This window comes from Lottia gigantea (genome assembly GCF_000327385.1).
Source record: "Lottia gigantea unplaced genomic scaffold LOTGIsca_76, whole genome shotgun sequence".
Classification (NCBI taxonomy): Eukaryota; Metazoa; Mollusca; class Gastropoda; family Lottiidae; genus Lottia; species Lottia gigantea.
The window spans coordinates 1,175,121-1,203,022 of NW_008710536.1; the positions used below are offsets into that span (position 1 = coordinate 1,175,121).

Consider the following 27,902-nt stretch of genomic DNA (forward strand, 5'->3'; position numbering starts at 1 on the left):
GGCGGTTCACCCCATAAAACATATTCTAAATTGCCACCTTTACGATTTAAAAGAGATACGTCAACGTCATCAGGACGTTCTAAACGAGGACTTTTCTCGGGATGGTTGATATTTCCAGGAACTAAATGGTGTGGAACCGGGGATATTGCTGAAAATTACGATGATCTGGGTTATGATGAGAGTACAGATATGTGTTGCCGAAAGCACGATAACTGCCCGCACTTGATAAATCGATTTTCGTGGAAATATAATATGTTTAACTACCATTTCCATACGATGAGTATGTGTGTTTGTGACAATAGGTATGTATATTTAACTTATGTTTTTATTGTGTTTTTATGAGTGAAGTTGATATATGTAGTCAGTAGAAATAGCCAGAAGATAAGTTTTTATGGACAGTTTTAAAACCCTCAAGACTTATTCTTATTATTACATAGTTAGCCGTTTATTTATTCTCTACCTACAAAACGTGAGGTTAATAACATTATAACTTTCCGTATTCTTTATAATAATACCTCACAACGATTAGTTCGTATACACGTCAAAGCTTATCGGCGCAACTCTTACGACAGGACAGTTTTACCCCTCCCCCCCCCCCTTAACAATCAAGCCTGACTTTACGAACCCATGTTTGGAGGTCTTTAGTACCTTCCAAAACAATTTTGAGAAGAAGACGCCCAGTGGTGATAAAAAGTTCTGTGACATATTCTTTTAAAGAAGTTCACACAAAATCCACCACGACACAAATATACTGTTTGATGATATAAGTTGTTTGTTTTATAGTTTTTATCAAGTTAAAGTGGCGATGTCAATTGCTGTTTCAATATTCTTCAAACACTTTTCACGAATAATGAGATATTCAAGCATTTTGGCCCGTATCGGTATTTTCAGAGTCATTGGCCGTGAAAAAAGTACTGATGCTTAAATTTGATTATGGGTCGTGTAATATGTGAGCTAGTGTCTTTAGTTGGGTCATGGATTCTTGATGACGGTTTTTGAGCTATAACCGATCTGATATGAATTTAATGAACATGGTTGCAATTGCATTGCACCAGAAGTTTTCTGACAAAAACTAGATTCAGATTCAAAACGTCATCTTTGAACTCTCTCCCTTTGCTTTCTATCATATTTTTATAACACGCGTTCTAACGGCAAGCCGTACTGCAAATTGACAAGCGCTTATTATAAGCTGTCGACGCGTCTTATTTCGGATGAAATATCGCCACCAGAACACCTGTCCAAGGAGGTTAACTTTCCAATGTAGGCATGAGCAAAGTAAGCAAATTGGATGTTCTCGGGAACCTTTCTGATGTAGAAAGTCATGCCGAATACACTTGATTTTTGTTGCAGAAGCAATTATGGAAACCTACCATCCACAACCATATTTCTTGACGATATAAAAAGCGCTATAACAATATGCTTCTTGAAGGCAGGGCTGGATTTGATTAAGACTCCGGATATTTCGGATTATTAATTCCACCTCTTGAGTTAGTCTAGACAAAGTAATGTCCAATAAGTAAAGTGTTGGAATGTAAACTTTGATTATATATTACCTAACGGATTACTAGCTATTGATATAGACTAGAGTCTAGTTTGAAGATGATATTACCATAATTTATGATAGTCTTATTACAAATACTGTTTGACCACGGATTAAACTTTACTCATAAATCTCCTCGCCAGCTTAATCTTTAGTCTAAAGTTGACCACTGGGTTTACGTAGAAAATTTACTGTAATCCTTTTTAATGTGGACACCTAGACAGTCTGGGTACTTGTATCATTAAATCACTTCTGACTCAAGTACCGGTACTGTACAGTGTAAAGTATGTGCTACAGAAGTTACCATAATGATCAAATGTTTTGGTGGTAACTAGCCGGTCACCGTGGTTTCAGAATTGTACTTGCTACTTACTTTTATGTGAAATAAAATGTCATACTTTTAATGGTACAGGTCGTTTAATGTCATCAATGGTTTGATTAAAATCCGAAACAAAGATAAAAATCAAAATGTGGCTCACTTTAAAATGTAATTTCTAGAAACTAGTAGATATTCTATTATAAATGTTACAAATTTGAAAATATTATATTGAAAATTTCGAAGTAACAGACAACATTCGATTCAGAGATCACTGTGATCAAAGATGATGCTTTTATAAAATCAAAAAGCCATTATATATACAAATATTCGCAGTTGACCATGTTCCAGCTTGCAAATCCAGGTAAGATGATGCAAGGTTACTGGATATCAGTCGTTCGATTTGTCCTGCCTATCGATTATATCAACGTTCCAATGTGCGTCAGGACTATGAATACGAATGGCTGATGCATGTATATCCAGTAAAAATTCTTACCCTCCAATTTTGTCTTAAGTTTGCTTTTCTCTTGTAAATTTTTACGATTACGAGTAACTCTAATCTTAAGATTTTTTTTTAGGCCAGTTTCTAGTAGTCGTATCAAACCACCCATGATCGCATTGAAAATGTCAGAAAAATGTACATTATGTCAACTTTCACATTTGATAAGGTCTTTGATTATCTGAACTGGAATCAGATTACTTTATATCGGGGTTGGAAGTCAGTAGCTTATCCCTGACTTTTGATATTTACTTCTGGTATTTTTTATAACAGTTGATACTTCTTGAAACTGACACAATTTACGTGCAAAGGTGGTTTCGGTGGTGTTAAAGGAATTGTAAAGAGGTTTAGTAAAAATGTTTATGTATATCAGGGACATTGAGCATCAATTTGCAAATTTCCGTAAAACATAAGTGTTTGATGAGGGTCACTAATCGGGAAGCTTTATCACATAGGACCCAGAAGAGTGACATCATAAAATACTTAGTTTTAGTTACATTGCAGGAACCACAGACGTCTGATTGAAAATTGGAATGGTGCAAATTGATGCTATTAGTGTCCGCGATGCACAAAAAAGTACTTTTTATAATCCTTTTGAATTAGCTGCAGTGGTAAATATACAATAGAACTCAGTTGACGTTATCCTAAATTCAAGTAGGCCCCTTATAGAACACTTGGTCCAAGAAAGCATTGATAGCAAGATTGCCTTAACGATAACTTTAGCTGCACCAGGTGCACTAGAAGTGGGTCTTTTAATACTTGTTTGTGTGCCTTATGAGAATCTAATAACTAGGAACGTCAAAGCGTTTAATTGGAGAAACGTATTTTATGACGATAAATTTCCATAGACGATTGGACGTTGGCATGATTTCTCGTATTTTGTGGAATCACTGTGGTATCAAAATTAGACGTTATAAAATATTTGCACTGTATTACTTGGTAGGGGAAATTGCCTCCTATTTCACGCTAATGATTTACCACGGCAGTTTTGCAATCTGCTATAATACCAATACCAATGTTACATTGTGTATATCTAACAGGAATATTTACAAATTCCATAGCATATGATAAGAACAATACGAGTAACAAGTCGTAATATATTATATGAAATGGTACTAATAAATCTATTTTGGGATTCCTGACTTTTTGTGACAGACTCTGAACATGAGTAGTTTACAACAGAATGTTCGAGATCATGTCACTAGATCGCACAAAATAATTAGTTTCATTTTAAACTGGTTTATGCTTAAATATTTGTATCAGCCTTTAATGTTGATTTTATACATGTTTTCCAAAATATCTCGATATATAGGCAACATGTCTGGCAAAAACATTTTGTACTGCAATGTATCAGAAAGTTTCGATGTTCTCAGTTAGGTTAGCAGATTTACCTTCAGGTACGATGTTCAAGTTGTAATGATAAGGTTCAGGTTACGCCATACTGAGAATTAGTGGTAATTAAATGGTCATGGTCGGATCACATTGTCAAGAGATTAATGTTTCCTTAGTCCAACAAACTTCCAATGATAAAGAATAAGGTGTAATATTGCCTTTGTAATCATAGTTCCTTAGAATATCCATTACATCGATGATGTTTCGCGTCAAATATATCTTCAATTGTGGAGAAAGAAATGTCTATCATGGAGATTAACAAGCTCGAGCAGGAATGGTCGGAACGATGTAATTGTATTTTTTATTATCATCCTAAATGACGTCACCATGTCGATATTGTCAAGATATTTATGCTTCCTTAGTCCAAACTTTAAGTTTCCAATGTTAAAGTATATTAATAAGGTGTAACATTGACCAAATAATCATAGTTCTGATTCGAAATGAAGTAGTCTACCTTTAAATTCAACATTATTTTTATTATAGACGTACAATATAAACTTTAAAATAGGTATTTGATCCTTGAAGTAAATGGGATTTGTACCTAACTCTTTTAATCCACAAGAAGTTTTTTAATGTAGCCTTTTGACACGACGTTTTTTACACTCAAGTGCCTTCTGATAAAGAGACGTCTTATTAAGTGGTTGTCGACTTGAATTGAGTTGCACAATTTTTGATTAAAGAGGACAGAATAGTTTGTGTAGTGATTTCAAGTTTTTATTACCACACCTAAACAAGGGCAAACATATTACATATTACTATTTAAACTATGAAAGTTAAAGGCAATAGAGAGAAGGATTGATGTTTTTGCCAACATTTAAGTTTCAGCTAATGGCCCGTTTAACTTTTTATAGAACATCAAACGCCAAGGTACAAAGAATTTCTTTACTGATGGACTAAGTAGTAATATTTTTAATTACAAAAGTGGTCGTTTAAATCTTGACTTGAAAATAACCTGGGACCTGCGGTGGCTCATTGAGTTAGATGCTTGTCCTATAACTTGAAGGCTAACGTAGCAATCCCGGTATCGGTCGAGATAATACCTTCGGAATTTCCAAACCAGGTTTCCCCCTGTCGTTGCATAATGCAGGTCATAGGAGCTGACATAATTAACCGAGGACACGTCAAATATCCGTCGCTAATGCCACTGTCTGTCCTGACTGTCCTCTGATTGCACAGTGTTTCCCAATCGTCCTGCATAAGTAGAACATAAAACTCCATTCCAATCATTTCATTTGAAAACGTTCTCAGTACTGTATGGAATAGGGGTCAAAAGTCACCGAAAACAAACAAATGAAAAGTTTAAATCCATATATACGAATAATACGTATTTCATTTTCGGAAGGGGAAAGGCACAGTTCGACCTTTAATGCACCCATTCACCACTTCCATATTTTCAATCAACGGAAACAGTGTATTGTTAATGCAACTTATAAACTTTCCGCTTTTTTTCTTTGATCTATGATGTCTAATCTCGAATTGAGTATGACTTTAAAAGTTTTACGATAAAAAGCTACAATAGGGAGTTTAATACTATATATTGGGATGATTATTTTTCTATACGTCACCTATGTTTGATGAAATGAACATAAATTTAAGTATGATGATTCGGTAAAATTTAACCAAAATTATAACTTTACTTAATTTTTTTACATTGGATGATAGTTTCGACATATTAAACACTAGAACAGTAGTTTAAGCATATTAAACACTTAAACGGTAGTTTAGGCATAATCAACCTTAGAATGAGAGTTTCGGCATATTTAACACTAGAATAATAATTTCGGAATATTTAACACTAGAACAATAGTTTCGGCATATCTAACACTAGAATAATAATTTCGGTATGTTTAACACTATGACGATAGTTTCTGCATATTTAACATTAGACCCATAGTTTCGGCATATTTAACACCAGACCGATAGTTTCGGCATATTTAAGACTAGAATGACAGCTTCGGCATATTTTGCACCAAATTTGCAGTTTCAGAATAATTATTGAACACTAGAACGATAGTTCCGCATATTTAACACTAGAATGATTGTTTTGACATATTTAACACTGGAATGATAGTTTTTTGAATATTCAACTCTAGAATGCTATTCTTAATACTTAACGCTAGAATGACAGTTTCGGCATATTTTACACTAGAATGACATTTTTTGAATATTTTACGCTAAAATGATACAGGTTGAATGATTCTTTTAGTCAATTTAACATTAGATTTTGGTTGATGTAACGGTACAACAGAATGAATTCGCGTTTAATTACGAATGTTTAAGATCAAAAGATTCATTTGTTAGATAATTGTTATTGACAAATTGACTAAAATTGTCCAATTGCATTTAAGAATATCTTCAAAGATCTCATTATACTCTTACAAAAAAAGAAGGAAAAATATTGAAACTTGTCAAGTATGTCGAGAACAAACTGAAAGCTGAAATTAGATGTTTTAAGAGTATGTCTTTCTCTGATCAAAAATCTTCATACCCTTTCACGAAACGTGGTTTGATTATATTAAAGTTATCTCTATGTAGGCTTATATATAAGTCAAGCCAATTAAGAGGTTAATATGCCTTATGTTCGTTTGAGCCTGTATTTAAAGTGGCCAGATACGAGTATTTGTGTATATGTACTCTACAGCAACGATTCTCTTATAGTTGCCTTTTTAAAGTTGTAATCTCCTTAAAACTTGTCGAGGTCATAGCGATTTTAAAGCAGTATCGAGCCTATGTAAAAATCAATCAATATAAAGGTGTAGAAACTGTGATGGAATGATACATTATATATGCTGCCTTGGTATTTTATTCAACTTTCCAGATCAATTTTGAGCATGAGTAATAATGATGTTAATTGAACACACATTGGAAAATGGGAAAATCCATTTTGAATGCCATTTTGTGGTTTACCAAATTATGTTGCCGAGTTTCTGTAAATATGTTAAAACATGATTCCACTGAACAATAAATCTGGGCGGAACATTTGTTCAAGTTAGATTGTACTGCCAAAATAAATACCAGTTACCACATTAAGTGACTAAACAAACCGAAATATATGCAACCATGACACAATTTTCAAAGAAAGACAAATCTGGGTCATTGTGTAATAAAAAATGTTGTTATGTTTGTTTTCTGGTAGACGTACAAGAATTATGTTGACTTTTAAACAGCCGTTAAATCAACTTTTAATTCTCATTAAACAACAAAGTGAACTGGTCTACAATACCAGGTAATACTCCAAAAAATACTTAAAACTGTTTTAGTAGGAAGGTGTCGAGGTTTTAGGTGTAATCTTAAAAAGAATTTCGAACTATTCTGTTGAATTAAAATCCATTGATTCGATCTGACACATTGTCGCCACAGTAGCATGCGAAGATGTGATATTATTAACATGTCAATAATAATTATTAAAGATGAATAGAAACTAAGTCAATTCCACAGTATCAATTGTAATAGGTTGAGTATAGCTTTAGGTTTGTATAGGTTCAACATAGCGTGTTAGTTTATAATCTATGTCTTATATCAATATAGCTTCTAGGTTAATACTTAGTTTGGGTATACCTTCTAGGTTGATACGTAGTTTGGGTATACCTTCTAGGTTGATACGTAGTTTAAGTATACATGTACCTTCTAGGTTGATACATAGTTTGGGTATACCTTCTAGGTTGATACATAGGTTGAGTACACCTTCTAGGTTGATACATAGGTTGAGTACACCTTCAAGGTTGATACATAGTTTGGGTATACCTTCTAGGTTGATACTTAGTTTGGTTATACATTCTAGGTTGATACATAGGTTGAGTACACCTTCTAGGTTGCTACATAGTTTGGGTACACTTTCTAGGTTGATACATAGTTTGGGTATACCTTCTAGGTTGATACATAGTTTGGGTACACCTTCTAAGTCGATACATAGTTTGGGTATAGCTACTAGGTACATACATAGTTTGGATATAGCTACTAGGTACATACATATAGACTGAGTATACCTTCAAGGATGATACATAGGTTGAGAATACCTTCTGGGTACATACATAGGTTGAGTACAGCTTCTAGGTTGATAATTGGGTTCGGTATAGATACATACATATGTTGATTACAGCTCTTAGGTTGATAAATGGGTTTGGTATAGCTCCTAGGTTGAAGCATTTCTAACCTGAGAGTCATGTCCGAAAAATTTGCACCCTTGGCCCTGCCACTGATATAGCTCATAGTTTGAAACATAGGTTGAGTATAGCTCCTTGGTTGCAGTATAGATTGAGTATAGCTCCTAGATTGATACAAAGGTTATTATAGCTTAGCAAATATTAAGTATAGCTTAAGTATAGGTTCATATCTAATGTTGAATATAGCTTCTAGACTCATGCATCGGTTGAGTATACAAATATTAGGCATGACCTATCGTTCCATGCATAGGTTATAGGCTTATGCGATGAGTGAGTCAGTGAGTACAAGTTGTAGACAAAGACCAATAAAAGATTAAATCGAAACAATGCAACTGTTGTGTTCTAAGTGAACTTTTAAAAAATCATTAAAATAGTTTACCTTCTTTAATCTGATTTATTTAGCTAATTTACATAATAGATTTCGCGACTGCTTATTGCACTGTATTTATACAACTGTTCATTGTCTGCGAATTTATAGTGTTAATGGGTCTTTATAGACAAATGTCTAGAATTTCGTACGTGAGCCAAATTTAATTTTTAATTTGAACAAATGCATTTTTTTGTTTTTATGTGCTCGTGTGCTCTGTAAATCCATTTGTGCATAATCCTTTTAATGTGGTTTACAATGTACAGAAAAGCAAAGTAACCATAGAATATCAGACTGAATTCGACGAAGATTAAATGGAAAATCAGCGGGGTATATTTTGTGAATTCCGTATAAATCCTGAAGCAATTTTTCCGGATTCAATTATGTCGTTACATTTCTTGCTTGCTGAAGCGTTTTCCTCGTTGCACATTTCATGAGATTAGACGAATATGCTGCAAAACAGTAGGATGTAAATTTTCTTTTCACTTCACTGAAAACTGTTGTTTCAGGTTGAATGACTTTCAACTTTTACTCTTGATTGAAGATTTGAACTGTGTAACCCCCTACACGATTTCTCTGTTCATTGAACAGAAGTCTGGAATTATAACCGAAACGCTGGTCAAAGCTTTCATTTCCTTCATATTTATCTAGTGTTAATCCTTTATTAATAAAGTTCTATTGTTGTCACCTTGAAAACAATACTGAGCTTAACACGGTTGAAAACCAATAGTTCATTTCCAACTTACTGCTAATGTTAAAAGTCATGAAGGCAACCTTTTTTATAATTAGTGTATTGTTGCCAATAGCCTTTGAAGTTTGAACTCTAGGAGGAAATGTTTAATACATGATATGCATGAATGCAAAAAATCACTAAATCGACTTTAGTTCGCATCAGTGATTAAAAGCTTCAAGCATTGAATCTTTAATGAACGTACGTTAAACATATTGAACGCGTACCAAGATTTTAATTAACTTTTACATATTCTACAATGAGCCACAGTGTAGGTAAACCAAATGTAAAAAAAAATTCTCTTCATTAAATGAACACCTGGTTTTTAAAGGGATATTTGAAAATTTTTGCCTAACGTAAAACGTAAAAATCTATTGCTCGGGGCACACGAACGGTTTTTGTCGCCGAATCGAATCTTTAGTAGAATCTACCTTGAGTCTGCACTTCTATGACACGATTATCATTTTTCCGACAGGATTTTGAACGTCAAACCAGTTGATATTTGTCGGCGATTTTTGTTTCTCGGCGGCGATCGATTTCCTCGTGTGCCAGCACCTCAAAGAATGATCATCCAATTAGTTCCATTTTCAGTATCGATTTATTGACCCGTTTTTCATCAGGCGTTAGGATGTGCTCATGTAAAAGGGGCAAGCAAAGTATTTGGAAGAAATACAAAAGGCAAAGTAAAGCCTCTCGACATCAGTTATATGAATGGTAAAGAAATAGTAATGCCAACTCGTGGTAATAAAAGAGAAATACCACTAATTGTTCCGCTGTCTGTGAACGTCTAATAATAACAATACCATACACTTATACATTACTTCATATATATACTATTATTTCACTGGCAATTCTAAATGATTAGTTCAAGCAAAGATTTCTTTTGACAAGGTGCTATTTTTGACTTTTCCACCAGATGAAGCGAGTGGGCACCTGGACCCCCAACGTAACGGAATTTAGAACTACAATCACACCTTAATTTTAAATTCATTGACCTATGTATTTCTTAGAAATGATTTGACAGGAAAGCTTAATATCTCATGAAATTTATTTTTCAAATTTTGACGGCTTGTGGAAATCCGAGTTATTCAAAATTACCACAGTCGACCCAGCTGTCAATGAGTTTCTATAATGCAGGAACGATCAGTGCCAAAAGGTTTGCCTAAGGACCAGCAGATAGTGAGAATGCTCGCTTATCCTTATAAAACAGTTGTTTCTTTCTATTCTGTCTTTCATTTTTTCTCATATTTATTTTTATTTTTCAACATTTTTGAATCCTTATGCCACTTGCTTGTGACCAAAAGTCGTAGGAAATTTTAAATGAAAAGGAAATTCCTCCTATAAATTAAGATATCTTCATTGTGACTAATCTGTATTATCAGCTCTTTGACTTTTCGTATATCTACACATTATTAGGACATATCAAAGGCGTTAAGTCCTTTATTATTGGACTACGAAAATTGAAATACGGTACATAATAGTTGCCTTGTGTTCTGTAGTTAAAATTAAAAAGAAGCTCAACTGAGAGACAGTCATATTGGGTTACATTTATCGTCAAGTCTTAGTTAAATAAGGGTAAAATTCCCTTGCTCTCCCCGGGACGTCCCTATATAAAGGTCATATGAGGTGGGCTATTAAATTCGTCGGTCTGTTGCATTTACTCTAATATATTTTAAAGACAGACTAAACGTGACTCCGCTGAGATTGAAACGTTTAGCGAGTTACTGTGAAGTCTTCGTACATTTCATCGTTTTGGCTCGGATTTTGTATGAGGTTCATTCATAAAATCTGACAAAATTCATCTGTACCGGCTCATATTGATCTCTGTCCTCTGTTACTGACTGATATATAAGAACGAATCACGAGGTGTGCACTATCGTTCCAAAGCAGATCAATGGCATTTTTAATAGAGAAACAAGCATTTTATCTTCTTAGACATTATCCCAAGGTCAAACATCTTTTTTCAAAGCTGATCTGTATTCATTTCTAGTGATAATGGTCTTGATACTGATTCACAGTTATTCGTTTGCATGACGATCGACATCAGATCTCATGATTACCATTTACCACAAACCCTGACGTCGAGGTCCCAACCCTCTATTCCATTGTAATAATAGATAGTGTAATTTTGCATATTATCAACAATTTCACAGTTGACAAGCTTTTGTTTATGTCGCCACTTAAATCTTTACATCTGTGAAAGAAAGTTTTTTGAAGACTATAAAATGTTTAAATTTTGACAGATAAAATAGACCATGCCCAAGGCGTTTCAACATCTATTGATCTCAAATAACCATCATCATACAACTAGACCGAAAAACTCTCGAAACTTGTTTAAAATGACACATAGTTGTCAATTGAAATCGCTTGAAACCTTTTGAAACTGACAAGCAAAACCATAAAATAATGTAAAGATGTGTGACATCTTGTAAGATTGGTTACATACAAGTATAGTACTTGTTACATCAGTATTTCAATGGTCTTACTGATTCACGAAATGTGACACTTCCATCAGCTAACCAGGCAGTATTTGATAGAGAAAAAAGGGAAAGTTGGGGTTCAATGAAAATATCATTTCCAGTAAGCCTCACATCTCTGTTTTCTAAGATTGCATTGCACCTTCCATAGTTTTTTTTATAGCATTTTGTTTGGTGGTCAAACATTACAAGATAAGTTCAGTCCAGTTATCTAAGGAGAGACATTGATATGCAATGTAGTGAGTATTGCACCATTCATTGTATTTTGTTTAAAGATTCTAAAGTCATTGATGCAACTGAGAAACAGGCAAGGGGAAAGGAAATATCCCAAGCCTTGGAAAAAGTTAAAAGACGTGTATCACTATATTTGGTTGGTTACAGAGAAGGTCTCTGGATCCTTTAATTGTTAGGCGTACTTGAGAAAACTTTCTTGATTTCGGTTACCTATTGGCACGAAAAAATAAGTCTATTTAGACATATTTCTTTCAATTTTAGGCCATATAATTGTACACAGCTCTACTTTAAAACGGACAATTCGACGTTATATCATACAGAAAATGTTTTCATGCCGTCGTTCAAGTTGATTCAAGTGTATTTTTGCTAAAAGAAATATGGATTTAATTATAAGATCAAAGTTGGCAAGAATATCATTCATATAGACTCTTTCTTATTTCAACTGTCTCGCCATACAATTTCTCCTTTTATTCAAAGAGGAGATTATTCTACAATAATGTTTAGATTTCTGTCTCTACCCTGCAGCAGTTATACGTTTTTTTATCAAAAATCACAAAACTTTCAATTTAAATAAATAAAACATAAAAAGAGTTGAGACTACTGTGTACATAGAAACCCTAAATTAGACGATAGGTGAAAATAAGGTTTTTGATTTTTTGTCAAACAAATTGTATATTGGGGCAGATTGGGGCCTGCTAGTGCATGGTAGAAAAGAGACCTCCTATGTTAAATTGTAGGGTAACAAAGATTTGACAATTCATAGGTTAACGTTGAGAAACGTTTCATAAATTCATGCATTTTTTAAATTCTTAAGTTTGTCTATCCAATTTTTAAAAATGCATTCATAAAGTAGTACTTATATTGCCTTAAGTTACGTATAGTCTATTTTATGACATCTATTTAGTGTCACCTATTGATATCTATTTATAACACAAGGAATTATCTATTTTAAAATTACGAAGACCTTACAAACTTTTAAAACCCCTGTCCTAATAATACAGTTAGCATTGTCCAAGTTTCCACTGCCCAAGTGAGCTAAGCCCTCAACCTTTGGAGGATGTAGTTAACTGACTTGGACAATTTTCAGCACTTAAACAATAGATTGCCTTGCTTTTGAAAAGAAAGGTACGCATAGGTTTTTTTCAATTGCCCCTACGCTCATACTTTTGAATGCTTATATGTACACTTATGAATGTTATACATATTTCTATATGATTAACATGAGAAGTTTTTAAAGCAAGCCAATTATTCTGTCATGAATTATTCTAAATATCAGAAGGTGTAGGAGTAGAAATTTAAATAGGTCTAATTAATATGGGTTAATGTGATAAATAAATATCTTAAAGGAGTTACAACGCATAAATTCTGCGTATATTTCGTTCTCAGATATTAAGATGTGAAGAAGATTAAATTTGCAAAACAAATTGCTTAAAAATGCAAATGCTCACCACAAAGGTTTAACTTTGCCGAATTTTTGTAGAGGTTTGCTTGAATATGTCTTGAAGTTCTACGTGTATTAAGTTCCATTTTTCGTCAACGATGAAAAAGTCGTAGTAGCCTATGCACCACTGGACAAATTTTCCAGGACAGGATCCGAGAATTTTGTCGATTCCCAAATTGCAGGATCTGTAACGCTCATATCGAGTAAATGGAGATCTTGCCTCTCAGTGTTTCCTTGCATTCAATGGACTTGTTTCTTTTCATGTTAACCACCCAATCGTTATGAAGGCCATGGGAATACCAAACTGATGATTTTCAAATTCTGACCTGTGCAATGATTCTGTAGCGATCATCAGAAACTGCTTGCTCATAAACGCTTATCGTTATAACTAGACCACTTCCGGTGAGTCTCTCGCGTTCATGATAACTGATTCTTTCAGAACATCTGACACATCACAACTTGGCGTTTATATCGGAGAGACCACAGAGCTATTATGTTGTATTTAAAACATTCTGGTGGGAATACATGTATTTGCTATTATCGGCCATCCAATGGATCGATGTGAAGCTTTTTGTTAATAATGTCCTTATTTTCACATGATACGAGTACACTTTCTCCAATGGTATATAATCAGAAGTGATTGTTTACAATATAGTCCATAATTTGATCAAATTTTATCCAAAAAATAACAGATATGGTTTAATAACTTTAGATATTAAAGGAATTATTAAATTGTAGCCTTTACTTTTAAATATCTTACGGCGTTACATTGTATCGTTAAAAAACATCTCATTGATGAAAGGCAAGGGGTCGCTTAGTACATTGGTGAAAATTGTAAATTATAGGCTATATTATAAGAGGGGAACAAAGTCGTGGGAAATTGACTTTGAGTGTCCATACTAAGCCCTTTGTAATAGGAAGGGTTGATAAATGAGTCATTCGATGTCATGACTAAATTATATTTAAACTTTGTATTATTAGAGACAATGAATAATGAAAATCATAATATGAAATTTATAATGAGGAAGCTGATACTCTATTTTATATTTGAATATGTATGGCTGCGAAATCACAGTAATAGGTTTTTGTACTTAGCTACTGTACGACGTCTGGACAAAATTGCGCCCACTTTTTTGCAATGTGTCCACACCCGTGCATGTATTCGATTATTTTCTAAGGCATCGATTCGTATTTTAAAAAAAATTAATTTTGACACCCCTTTCCGACGACATAAACGGAAAAATTTTTTGTCAGGCCCCCGATAATTTTTTTGTGGCTGGTCCATCACCAGAGAGAGTTCAAATATTTGTGCATGCTTAGACACACACCTCCCAAGTCCCTCCTCGCCACCATACCCCCCAAACACACCCTCCTATTCGCGGACCTTCCTTACCTTTATTTCAACAGTTCTCCAGACAAGTTGTTTGTTATATGTGTTCGTATCGTTTTAAATGTTATAAGTTAAAATTAAAAGTCATTTCTCTTTGATGAAAGATCTACTTTAAACGACTGAAACACACGTTTATGTTGATGAAGAATAGATAGCCTATAAATAACTCAACATTATCTAAATTAGGCTACTTAAAATTCATTCATTATTACGGGACATATTAAATCAAACGAGTTTAGTTAACTATTTTTGGCCTATACTTTTATGGAGCTCAATTTTAGCCACGGTATATTTTTGAAGAATGAAGATCCAGTCTTAAGATCCGTCTACAATTAAAAAAGGAATGGGTTTTGAAAAACGAAGTGACAAATGACGACTGTTTATTCCAATTTTCCAAACCAATGTGCCTATATTCCTCTGGTAAAAAAGCATAAAATATATAAATAGCATTGGTCATAATGGGTAACCTTGGCAGCTTCCATTTTTTAGTAAATTTTAAATTTGAAAGTTTGAATAACCAGTTAGCTGATTGACTGAGGAGAGACAGTTCGTCAACATATCTTACTTCTAAACTTTTTGAGGGATTTGACAATTTTGCCTTTTTTCCAATTTTCACAGTCTCCAAACGTGACAGACAGCGTATTATGTAAACAAAATTCTACTTATAGTTCATATTCTAGTTTGTTTGTAAGTAAAAGGGAGAGGTTTTAATTTTAAAGATAGGATTTTAATTGACAATACCTTGAAATGGGCTTGTCTATTTTTTTTTTTTATTTCATTCATTATCTGTTATAGATTATTTAAACTCACATAGTTGTTAAATAGTTTAGATGTAGGCTACTCAGAACTAGTAGTTCAAAACTTAGATTTTAATTTCTTTCTAAGGTATCCAATCAAACTGAGAACGTAAGGTGGAATGGACAATAAAGCGATACAGTTTTGTGTATCATTTGAATGAGAAAGGCTATGTCACAAAATTTATCTTATTCCGAAAACGTCCTCATTTGCGTTAGAAGGAGCAGAAGGGTATGAGGTAAAAACATTTTATGTAACTTTGATAGCTTCGTAACATGCTCAAGGCAATTTGAAGTAGTCCTGAGGAAGAAGGTCGTCCAAAATCTTTTATTTCTAATATAAATAAACGAATGTTTTTAAAACCTGTTTCTACACATTTTCACCTTTTCGAAAGCATATACTACACATCCATTACTATATGAGTGGTGTATACGAGAATATAACAGTAAACATTGTCATAAAGATGTATATATCTCAATATTGTGTCCGTTTATGGAAAGACATGTACAAAAACATTGCCAAATTATTGTCATATAGAGCCATAGATATAACGTATTGTTCGAACGTATCCGATGGACTTCTTATGTAGACATATTAAATATGTGAAAGTAAAATTCTAATACATTGAACAAATGCAATGTTACAAGGGACTTCAGTTAACTACAACTAACAGCTGAAGACCACCCATACATCTTTTGTTGCTGTGCAAGTGGGGTTAGCGCTTTTTAGTTCGAAAGTCTGGGATTAGTAGCACCTTTGGATTAGCCGTTTTTTAAGATGCAAATGGCTGACTTTGCAAAACCAGTCTACCCGTTTGCTAAGTTTAACAACACCAAACATGCGTTAATCAGACTGCATTTGTTCAAAATTCCTAACAAGTTAGAATTTAAAAATGGAGGTGATTGGCATTGTCCACAGTGTTAACCGTTATGATGACGCTTTATGATTTTTTTAGATATCTTTGCTCATTTAAGACATCCGTGGTTTGTCAGTCGAAAAAATCGAAAGTGAAGTACATTTTTATGGCCAAACGCCTACAATAACTTCAGTTTGACTGATTTCCCACACAAGATCTCTATTGTTCATTTTACTCTTTTATTAAAATCAGACCCCTAGCTTATCATAATATTGACCTTCATTAATTTTGACTTTGATGAATCGAAGTATAAGCTATCTAAATAAAAAGCTCTATTGAATATTGTTGGACAATTGACTCATAAGCTGATTTTTCATGGCTCAATATAGGCAACTTATTGGATATTTTCGGTGTAAACAGTAATCTTCTAGTCCGTTGACTTTTATGCATCGAAAGAGAAAGCAATAGACGCCCAGAAATGCAACTTTCGTTCAATTTGTAACGTGTCAAAAACCTTAAAATTAAGCTTCATGGTACATTTCCTTTTAAAAGTTATTCAACGACGAAGCAATTGTTAAAATTTTGACCTAATTCTCAAATTTCAAAACATTAATAAAACTAGATATTTTGGTCAAACTTATACAATTCTTCAATAAACAAAACAGAAAGTTTTTATCCAAACTTACGACGCGGAAAAGACGATTGCCTTCTTCAACGAATTGATACATTTTTATGCTCCTATAACAAAGAGTTATGAAATAAGTTGCCTGTTCTGTTATTTGGGATCAGCTCAATCAATAGTCTTTAGTCAGAATAGTAGTACGTATAACTCAATTATAGTTTATCTGTCTATCACTTGCTTTCTCTTGGTCAAATATTTGGAAATAATCAGTATAACCTTTATGTACTGTTAATCCTGCCATGAAATAAGTTAACAACTGTTGGTGGTTAGCCAAGGTTCTGTGTTTTGACCTATTCTTTTCTGTTTCTTTACCAACATACTGGTAATGAACTCTTTCATTCATATCGATTAATTTGCTAGTAACCAATGAACTATAGATTCTTTAAAAGAAAGCTGATAGTCGACATCGAACCGATCAACTTCATTTCGGCTTCATTTCCTTTCTGTCGCCAAATTTCCTAAATTATTTACGAAAATTCAATACCACGCCTGACATTCAATATTAAAAGGAAGCGGAATAACAAAATTACCAATAGTCACTTGTCGTCGATTCGAAAAAAATCTAGACAAGAATTTGAATTTGTTTGTTATGGAAAAAAATCATATGAGAATCCCCTTATTGATAATTAAAGAGTAATTCAAACCACACTTAAACCACTTGATGAACATGAGTATAGTCAAGATTGACCTACTAATTTTACATTTCCTTTAGTATTTAGTAATTACCACATCATCAATAATACACTCTGATTTTTAGATTTTATAACATTTCCTTTTTCATTCAGTTTGCCAAAATTGTAATGAATATAACATAAGGAACGTCAAGGTTAACTACGTCCGAATACATTCCATAACGGTTGTTCTCTGGTGGTCTGATTTAATGTCCCATATGTCGGGAAGTTAAATAAGATTGGATTGCAATTATAATTTGAGTCCAGATTAGGTCCTTGTTTGATTAAAAAGAGAAAGTTGTTTCGGAAGGAAGCTACGTATTTGTTGTGATTGATAGCAATTGGAAGTTGACTATGCGCCTCTTTCAGGGGCATATCTAAAAAATGCTTGAGGGGAAGTCAAAAATGAAGGGTGTGTCTCCAGGCATTAAGATGGCATAATTTTCACTTCAAACTTGATCTTTCACAGTCTGATTGGAGACATGGCCCAATGTAACAAGGATGTCCATTCTCGAAACGAGATTTATGATTTATTTTTATCGCCAAATTTTGAAAGGAACCTTACACTAATAGAATTCAGATAGATAAGTACTTTAGTAATTGAAGCCTTTACACATAGGCCAAAATCACACGAGAACACAACTATCTATCGTCAGTGAGGTTGAAAATTGAGGGGTCATTATTCGGACGTAATCACCCTCTAGCCTAAATACAATAATCTTTTCAATAATTATATTATGAACATATAATTAGCCTTAATTCATAGAAAACCACCTCATACACCAGTTTATTCAAGGTCGGACTTGTTTATATCGATCAATGGATTCCAGATGGTAACAAAATCAGATTTCGTTCGTTTAACATCAAACATAAACTCAAATGCAGCTATTGGGTGCATGTTACCAGAACATGGTTTTTCTCGATATCAGATATTTCATTGAAATTGGCAACAGTCTTAGCAAAATCTTGTTTAATTCAGATTTACGAATGAAAACAATGTTGTTAATCTAATCTGTACACTTGTCATCTTTTAATCTTTTAGTCGGCAGCGAGTTGGATTGTCGTCTGCTAGGGTTCGAATTCTCCTCAAGGTAAGAAAAATTCTATGCCTCTGCCAATGCTTCCAAGAGACGGCCCGGTGTCGGCTCTCGCCTCCTGATACATAATCACTAAGGTTGGAGTCAATATTCTTCATCGACTTTATTACAGGATGTAGCTTAAGATTCTTTCTACTACATTTCTTTCTTAAGATATTGGTTGTACATGTACAATTTAAACCACAGAATGAATAGGAGAGTGTTCTTCATACCTTACTACTAGAGCCACTCACAAAAACCATTTGGCTGAATCTGGCCATTGCCTTAAATTTTGCGATTCTTTCGTATTAAGCGCATGACAGACGTCAATCCAACTCGTTATTGACAGAGCTTTTGCCCCGACTAGAGCCTTATTTGGAAGCCTATATACATTCTTGGCCACTGTAAACTGGGAAGGATGAAGAAAGATCAACGCCATGATGGCCAAGATAACAACAATGGACGCAATCCAGAGGAGCATTATAATAATCTCCAAAACATGGAAATGAATAATTTACATTTATATCCAATATTTTCATATATTATTGTCAACAAAGAGACATGCTTCGATTTCGATTTCGCACAAGAACATATGCCTCTTATCAAATATACAATAACAAGGGATATTCTTATTAAGGAAACCCTTCTCACTTTACTGTGTGCATCAGATTTAGTGAGGAAACGTGGGATTATCTGTGGATTTCCCTCGAGCTTCATCCAGATTTTTAATCAAATTTAATATCCATTAACCGGTGGTTGAAGAATACTTAAATTGAACGGAACCTAACATTTACATAATGCCAGTTTTATGTACCATTAGTTTGGGAGACGGAATATGTGTTTGTTTGGGCTTGCCATCCTCATTTCTGAGGTTGGTCATGACCGGGCGACCCAGCCCTCCCACGCGACGTAGAAACCCAAATTATTTACATCATCAGAGGCCAGGCACATATGAACGTGTCTGTATATGGGACATCTAATAAACAATGGAATAAATACGATGTATATTGATTATATTTATTCCTCTAATTCTTATTATCAACTACAAAAAAAAACATTCTACAAGCCACATTTAATTTTTTAACAACAGTGTTATTGGTTCAGTTACTGTTAACTTTTCTCAAAGTTCAGAGAAAGGTGAATGCATCCCAATGTTAATCGGATAGGGGTGGTCGTCGGTTCGTCGTGAAAATGTTAGAAATCGAACGCGTCTGTTGATACTCTATTGAAGTGTCGATACCTGTCCATAGGAACCCCGTGCCTCATTGTCCTTTCGTCACGTTTCCAACACGGTAAATAAATAAGATTTAAATTGGAAATAAACTTTCAATGTTATTTAAAAATATTGATCTTAGCTGGACATCATTAACAAATCTACGTTGACACAAGTTTCATTTATTCTTGTCTGGCCTCGTCAAATAACCTTACCCCAGTGTCGACTCGTCAAATAACCCAGCCCTGGTGTCTTGTTTCTGACTAATTGATAGTAAGATTCTATTCATAAGAGAAGGCATGCAGTGAACGGTGCGAAGAACTAAAGTGTAGGGTTAATGAAAACATAACGTCCTTTCTGATGGTAGTGAGAAATCAAATGTGCTGTAAATTACGGCTATCTGTAAGGGGTTGATTTTAATTATATGTAAATAACCTACATAAGTCCAAGAACGGCACGAAAATCGCATAATCCTTATACACTTCAAACAAGAAATTTCACTTTCTATTTCTATATATTATGTCTTTTCTATATCTGGCGTAGTCTCATGAAAAGAGGAGTCGTCATTTTAAATTTCAAAAACGGATTTTTCTGGAGACTATTGAATTTGATGGGTCAAACATGGATGGTGGGATGTGAACACTATATCTTTAGTTTAGCTAAAACAAAAACTCGTTTCTTTTAAGCATAGTTTCCTTTGTCACCGCAAAAAGTCATACCATTTAGTTTAGTCAGTTTCAGCTCTACATCAAAGTCCTCTCCTGCTATTGAACAATCTGAAATATGCTTTGTTGTTCATTCAAATACTCACAAGTATTAAGTTTTAAACAACTCGAAACAAAAGAAAGTTTTCAAAAGAAATTCTTGCGTAATTCCATCCATCTTTTCGTCCATTTAATATAAGTGGTAGTTTGAAGTAGCTTATCGTTTTTTCCTGATGTTTTACTGATAATAATTCACCCTTTACACCTTAATTTGACACTAAGTTTTCTATCAGGTGTTGTTAGGTAATTTGTCAAACGTCAAATCTTCAACAAGGTGGTCTACAAAGTTACTCTCTAACACCCTTATTCTTTTATTTCTTTATTAAAGGTATATGAGATATATATCAACTTACAGCTACATAGGCTTTTGATGTTGTGTGGAGATTTAAGGTTACTAAATATACTTGTGATATAAATCAGTCTTATGTTTATTTTCCAAAAGATGTCATAATTGAGTACATGTATCTTAAAGAACTTGATTGTTTAAGTTTGTGATTTCATTATGTGCATCAGAATTGATTATTGTAGAACTTGGTCAAGCTATCCTACATTTTCATATTCACATATTCCTGTCGACCTAGTGGAAACGGGAAAGGGCATTCCGTTGCATTTCTTATCACTGTTGCAGAGCAGTTTGTATAACACGCTGTAGAGTCCTAAATCAATGCTGTAGTCCTTGAGAGCGGTTTGTCATATGAAGGAGCCGATAGATAAGCTGCTCGGAATCTAAGCTACTACCCAATGAAATGTGTGTTGCTTTCTAATTCGACTGGAATGCGGAATGCTAATAATGGGTTTTCAACGTATTTAATTTTCACGCTCGTTGAAAAACTCCATTGTTCTTAAAATCAATTCATATTGCCTTCAAAAACAGAAGTTTCGGATCAAGATCATATAGCGTGAAATGTATTCATTATAAAGGTGTTATATGGGTGCTTTAATAATGTCGACAGTCAAACCACGAGGTCACATTCTTTTCCCATCTTAATCCTTTTAGAAGAAATTGTGATCTGTAAAGAATTGCCTCTGCGGACTTTCGTGTTTACATTTGATAATGTAGTAAAGGCTTTATCCTCCGATTTATTTCATAAAAATGCCTCGATTGGCATATATGTGTAAAAGCCACAAAGGCATGTTTTAAAAGATCAAATGTGAACACGCTTGAGGCTAAATGGTTTATCTATTGCAGACCTACACTTAATACATTCTTCAGATGGCTTGCTAACAGCACGATTTATATAGTCTGGTGTAATGCAACCACCCTGAAAGTACGCTTGCTTGCTTGCTTGGCTTTAAAAATGGAAAAATGCGTATGTTATGCAGAGTTATCGAGTTCCACTTTACTGCATTGGTTTGCAGAGTAAATAAGTGCTTGTCGCACTTCATAGGGTTTGGATTGTTTTCAGAAATATAACATTTGAGCGCAAAACAACACATTATATAAGTGTATCTGGTGAGAAGAAGAAATGAATGGAGTTAAACATCAAATGTATCTGGTAATGAAAATATAGACATATTCGCTCATCCTTGTTAAGTGCGTTAGTGTGGGGCTTTACCAATATGATTGCAGATATCACACTATTTTCTTCTAGTTTTATATAGGAATTCTTGAAATAATGAATTTTTGGTGAGGTTTCAGACATCCTCTTTTTATCAAAAACATCACTTCATAATAACGAAACATCATCATAACACATTAAAATCGTAAACGCACGGTATATATATACGCTGATGCAATGATAATATTGACCATGATTGCTAAAAGTAAACAATCAGATAACAGGCCCAAGAATGTAATTTCATCTAAGTTTGATAATAAGTATTAGTTTGTAATCTGTACACTATTGTGAGTAAAGTTTTATCAATTCAAGAGTAAAACTGAAATAATATTTCGAGTGTTATGATAAAGTAAAACATTTAAACAAGAGATAACGCTGTTAAGTGATCTCGGTTAGATATACAATATATTGTTTAAAGACTGTTTACACCAAAGTGGTATCTGATTTTGTACAATCAGTAATCACCAAGGGTTGGCTGAGTCATTCAGTTTCCTTGTGGAGAATTAAGGGTTAATTCACTCTACGAGCACAGCAGGGCGGCGCAGAGGTGAGCAGAGAAGAGCGTAACCAAGCAGCGCAGTCAGTCGTCCACATATAAGCAGAGCAGGGCGTCCTGATACTATGACTTTTCTGCCGTGCAAATTGAACAGTGGACAGCTGAAAGCTATGAGGGGTTATAAATACAGCCGAATCTTCCGAGCGTTTAGCTCTGTTCCGCTATGCGCCTCTCGGCTTGCGGTGTAAACAGTCGAGCGTCTGTACATTGAAAACTAACTCGAAATTAATGCTGCTACTAACCACTTGGCTTAGCGCCGCCCTGCTCACCTAGTTATGTGAACGAACCATAAGATATGGAAAAGAGACACTTTATAGCCTCTGAGGAACTGATAAATGTTCAATCTACTTGGCAAAAAAATGGCGATGATTGCAGACAGTTCCCTTTAAAATCTTAATCCATCTTAAAGTGAAGAGTCCTTGTACAAAATTAATCACTTAGAATACCTATTGTTAATTTTTACTTTGATCTCCCTCACTTGATGTGTTAAGTATGCATATCATATCAATATAAATACTTATAATATGAATTATGGGGATATCTCAAGTATGCAGTTATATACTTGAGTTAAAGTGTTTTATTAACTTTGGATTTTTTTTATTTTAGTTTTTTTTTCTTCATTTTTTCAAATGACACAAATTCTACAATAATCTTTTATCAAGTGAGATCAAGACAACGGTTTTGGGAAGAATATCCAAGATTTTTCAAAATTGATAGAAATTTGGCCAAAATGCTCTCGTATATCTTCATTAAGTCAAAATAAATGACGTCCTAAACTATAAAGTATAAAACGAAATATAATGCTTTCGGAAAAACAACAATGACCAGAGGAGGAATCATTATAAAAGCCACATGAAGTTTCTTGACTGCCTGCTGTTGAGTGTTGATGTATTTTCGTTCAGGATATGCCGTGTGTTACGTATCTTAAAGTCTGCTTGTTGGACATTTTAATTTTAAAAGCATACACTTGAACGTTTACTCCAGTGAGTCCATTTTACCAGCATATGCGTATATTAATTTAGGAAGGTTTTTAGTTTTGAAGACATAAATAAGAGGGTAAATATGTATTAAAATCTACTTCATCTTGACAAATGGTCAGTTGGCTTTCAACGTCCAGCCATTAACACTATATCAATATACAAATAAACATGTAAATGAAGAGACTGGACAACTCATTAAATTGTTTACATTAGTTACTATGCTTGATGGAAATATCGTTCTTCCGAATAAAAACAGGAAATTCGCTGACGTCATAACTCGAAGAACCTCTAAGTTTTGTCCAAAGGAAATGTATTTCGTTCGAAGAAATATTGAAGCTATATTTTGAAACACTGGGAGCTAATCTTCAAACCATTTGTTGATAATTTTTGAAACATTTGAATGGCCAAAAACCAACAAAAACTAACGAAATTGATCTTTACATCTTTTATGTTACCAGACGTTCGCTCATGGAGTTGTTATGATTCGAATACTTCCAAACAGAACCATCAAGCTCTCTTGGTATTTTAAAATACATTGGACACTAATGGTATCCCGGAAATACTATTTTCAGAGATGGCAGTTTGTGTTTAAGGGGTTTTATTTCTTTTTTCGGCTCGAAGAACTTTTTTTGATATTCAGCGAAGCAGAATTTTTGTCCTTGACGACTAAACGCTGACATGACTTTTAAGAAAGTAACTTTGCATTATCTTGCCTAGTACGTTAAGCATACAAGTTAACCTTATGTTGAGTATATTAATATAATAAAAGGTATCAGATGAACTGGTTATACTATTGCAGTCATAATAACACCCACTCTAATCTATATAATATAGTGTTTTACAATGTTTATGACTTACAACTATCATCACTATTCTTTTGATTGTTATACCAGTACCTTCATTCATAGTTCACGCCTTATGATTGTTGACTTTGCAGTGTACATGGGGTGGAGTTCTGCGCCCTTCTTTTTGAATGGAAAATATAATGACCAAGTTTTATTTCAGTAAAGCGACATTAGCTTACTCTCAACCGCTCATAACTGTAGCCCTAATATAGCATGGGTCTTTCGCCATTATAATTCATATAAAGTGTAAGAGATAAGACTAAATATGTTTCCAATGCAAAAGTTGCCATTCAGGAATCGGATTTCAAATCAATTTTGTACACTATATTTCGTATATATATAACGGACCCGAATTCTGCACAAATGACATTTCTATTTTTTTACCCATCCGAAATGAAATGCATTGAATTGAAATTTGAGAACAATGATTTTTGTACCATAAGTTTTGTATTTCTACTAAATCATTATGTAATATTACAAAATATAGCTCGTAAATCGGCCACTACAGGCGCTTTTATCGGAAATTACTACTTCACAATGGCCTATGTAAAACATATTTTATCCATATTATAGCCTTGTTTGATCAACATTACAAGTTTTTTTTAATTTCCATAACCGTTTGAGAAAGAAATTCGAAACTCTTGTACAGTCTGTCTTTTTTATATTGGAAAATATCAGGTTCTAACTCATAATAATACATTCAGAAAAGTAAACAGTACATGAATTGCACAATAAATGCAGGGAAATGTCAATATCGTTGCTTTAAATATAAAGGTAATTAATACGTTGTTAAAGCTTTTAACAATCATCTTCTATTTCTTAAAAAAATCACACACAAATTAAGCATGGCCAGCTTGTTTGAATGAACATGCATTTGGTACTGCAATCATACTTGTAGCTCGGTTTTATAAGTATTCTAAAAAGGGTTGTAAGCCTTCGCGTCATCTTTACAATGGTCAAAGTATTACTAACTTCTTCTTATACCTTGACTGCAAAAGCAATCTTTCTTGTATCACGGTATGCAGCGATTTGATTGGATTGTACGCCAGCGAAACAGATAATCAGAGATCTTGACACACAGACTGTCAATTGCTTATAGTTTATAGACTTTCTGTCGAAGCTTCTCATCGGTTGTATTCGTAAGCGTACAATCCAATCAATTTCACCATGATACAAGCTTTGAGACGAAGTTCGTAATACCTTGACCATTGTGAAGATGCTTTCGCGTGTGTACAAGGGAGCCTTATAGTTTCTACTTATTCCGAGGTCGACCACTTTTTGGTGTCCTTGAAGGTATTTATTACCCAACACTTGAAAACAAAGTGTCAACTTTACAAAGTCAAATTTCCACCCTTAAGAATAATAATACAATATATCTTTTTAAAATCAAAAATCAACTTACTAATAACAAAGTAGAGAGTTTCATAGATACATACTCTCACTTTAAACAGTCTCGATTATCGAGGACGTCGATTTCTTTCACATGACAATGAGAGCAGGGCAATAAAACATTTTCGATAGCGTAATTAGTCAAATAAGTGTTATCATCTTACTAATCAGGTACTCAACCTAGTGTACTTAAAAACACTAGAAAAACGCTACACTTGTGTTCTATATACTGCAACTGCATGATATATTATCATAAACAAACTGCTAACTGTGCAACAAAACCTGGTGTAGACATATCTGAAGAATGCATTACATATAAATATTCTATACATTGTTATGTGTGCACGTGCCTGTATTTACGTGCATTGTGCATTAATGAGTGTTATTGTTTAAACATTTTTACTTGGAGTACTTGTTGCATTATGACTAATACAAAAAGTTGCACCATAAACATCATTTTCTCTATGTCAATCTATTACGAACCTCGTCTTATACCTTGACTGCAGTAACCACTTTTCTTATATATAGCAGTATAGCTTATGTTAACAGACTTTCTGTCGAAGGCTATGATTGGCTGTATTTCCTGGAAAATGACTGCATTTACAAACTTCTGTAACATATGAAAGGTGGCTATACCAGTCAAAGTATAAGACGATGTTCGTAATAACTTGACAATGTGAATATGAGACATCAACTGTTCAGATACTTTGGTTACCAAAAATAAATACCAAACTAACGATTTTAGCCATTTGCACAAAGGCGTGTCTAGTTGACAATCCAAGTCGCTAAGTAGCACCTTGTGGTAAAAGGGAGTAAGAATGTCCAGCCTCGCTGGTCAAAAAATCATCGTTTCATACCATACAAGTTCATATGTATGATGTTAGCAGCAATGCTAATAAATGAAATAAGGTTATAATTTTCTGTGCGACTGAGCGTATGAAATTCAATATTTTGTTCAATGAGGTACATTATGCCGGAACAATTCGAGAGATCTTTAGCATCGACAGACTGAATTAATTGTAAGACCAGTCACTTTTTTTCCCTTGAGTTTGGTCGAGCAGACATTGTAAAACTGAGATATTTTGCTGAATGCTAGTTCACATATAATTTTCACAAAGTGACAGTTCTGGAACAATGTGATATTTAGCTTCTACTTGATAATATTTAAAGTAAATTGACCAGGCAATTGTCATGTTTGATTAAAGAGACTACAATAACATGTGATATTAGTCTGTCTGGTTAACAAGACTATGTAAATTACCTCCCTTCATATAATATTTATGTTTGGTTCACTTTTGCCTGCCAAATTCTTGTAAAAGACATCATCAACATTTGGAAGGGATTAGCGATCATTTATAATTATATTATGAATTTAAAGATCTTGTGGGCGTATGCGTCCATCAACCTGTATTTTAAAATATCTATAGAATTATGATGTTGGTGCATTCTCCCTCAATATTTATGGAAACGAACTTAATACTATTAGGCTGATGATACAAATGTCTATCTTGTTATCCAAATCGACGTTCGTCGCAAAATAGAAACATTTTAATCAATCAAATGAATCGGTTATTTTCTGAGCGTTGTATACGATTAACTATAATTTCTTTCAAGTAATTGATTTCTGTGCTTTTGTCTCTTTTCAGGTTCAGAAGATGTTTAAGAAACTCAACATCACCAACAGCTAAGATGGTTGGCAAGATTTATTTTAATGTTATCGGACCTCAATGTTTTAAACTACGTCGAGAGAAGACGTGTAAAAAACGCAACTGGTGGGGAATGTGCAAAAAATATAAAAAGGAACGTTATGCCAGTCTTAAAACGCAAAAACCATTTTGATCAGGGGTATGCATAGGTCATATAGGTTTTTTGGTCAATAGTTTTGTGAAAGATTGTAGATCTTCTAAAGCGCACAATCCTTATTACGTCAATTGTAGCAGGGTACTGGAATTGAAACTATGAGCATT

At 33.9% G+C, this 27,902-nt stretch overlaps 1 protein-coding gene across 1 annotated transcript; it reads left to right on the top strand.

Moving 5' to 3' along the window:
• Positions 1 to 99: 99 nt before the first annotated feature.
• LOTGIDRAFT_54531 (hypothetical protein) lies at positions 100 to 27,771 on the top strand (the record flags this gene model as incomplete). Its single annotated transcript, XM_009066357.1, has 2 exons — positions 100 to 302; positions 27,582 to 27,771. Coding segments are annotated over 2 exons (393 nt in total), but the record flags the coding sequence as incomplete, so codon positions are not given.
• Positions 27,772 to 27,902: the final 131 nt, after the last annotated feature.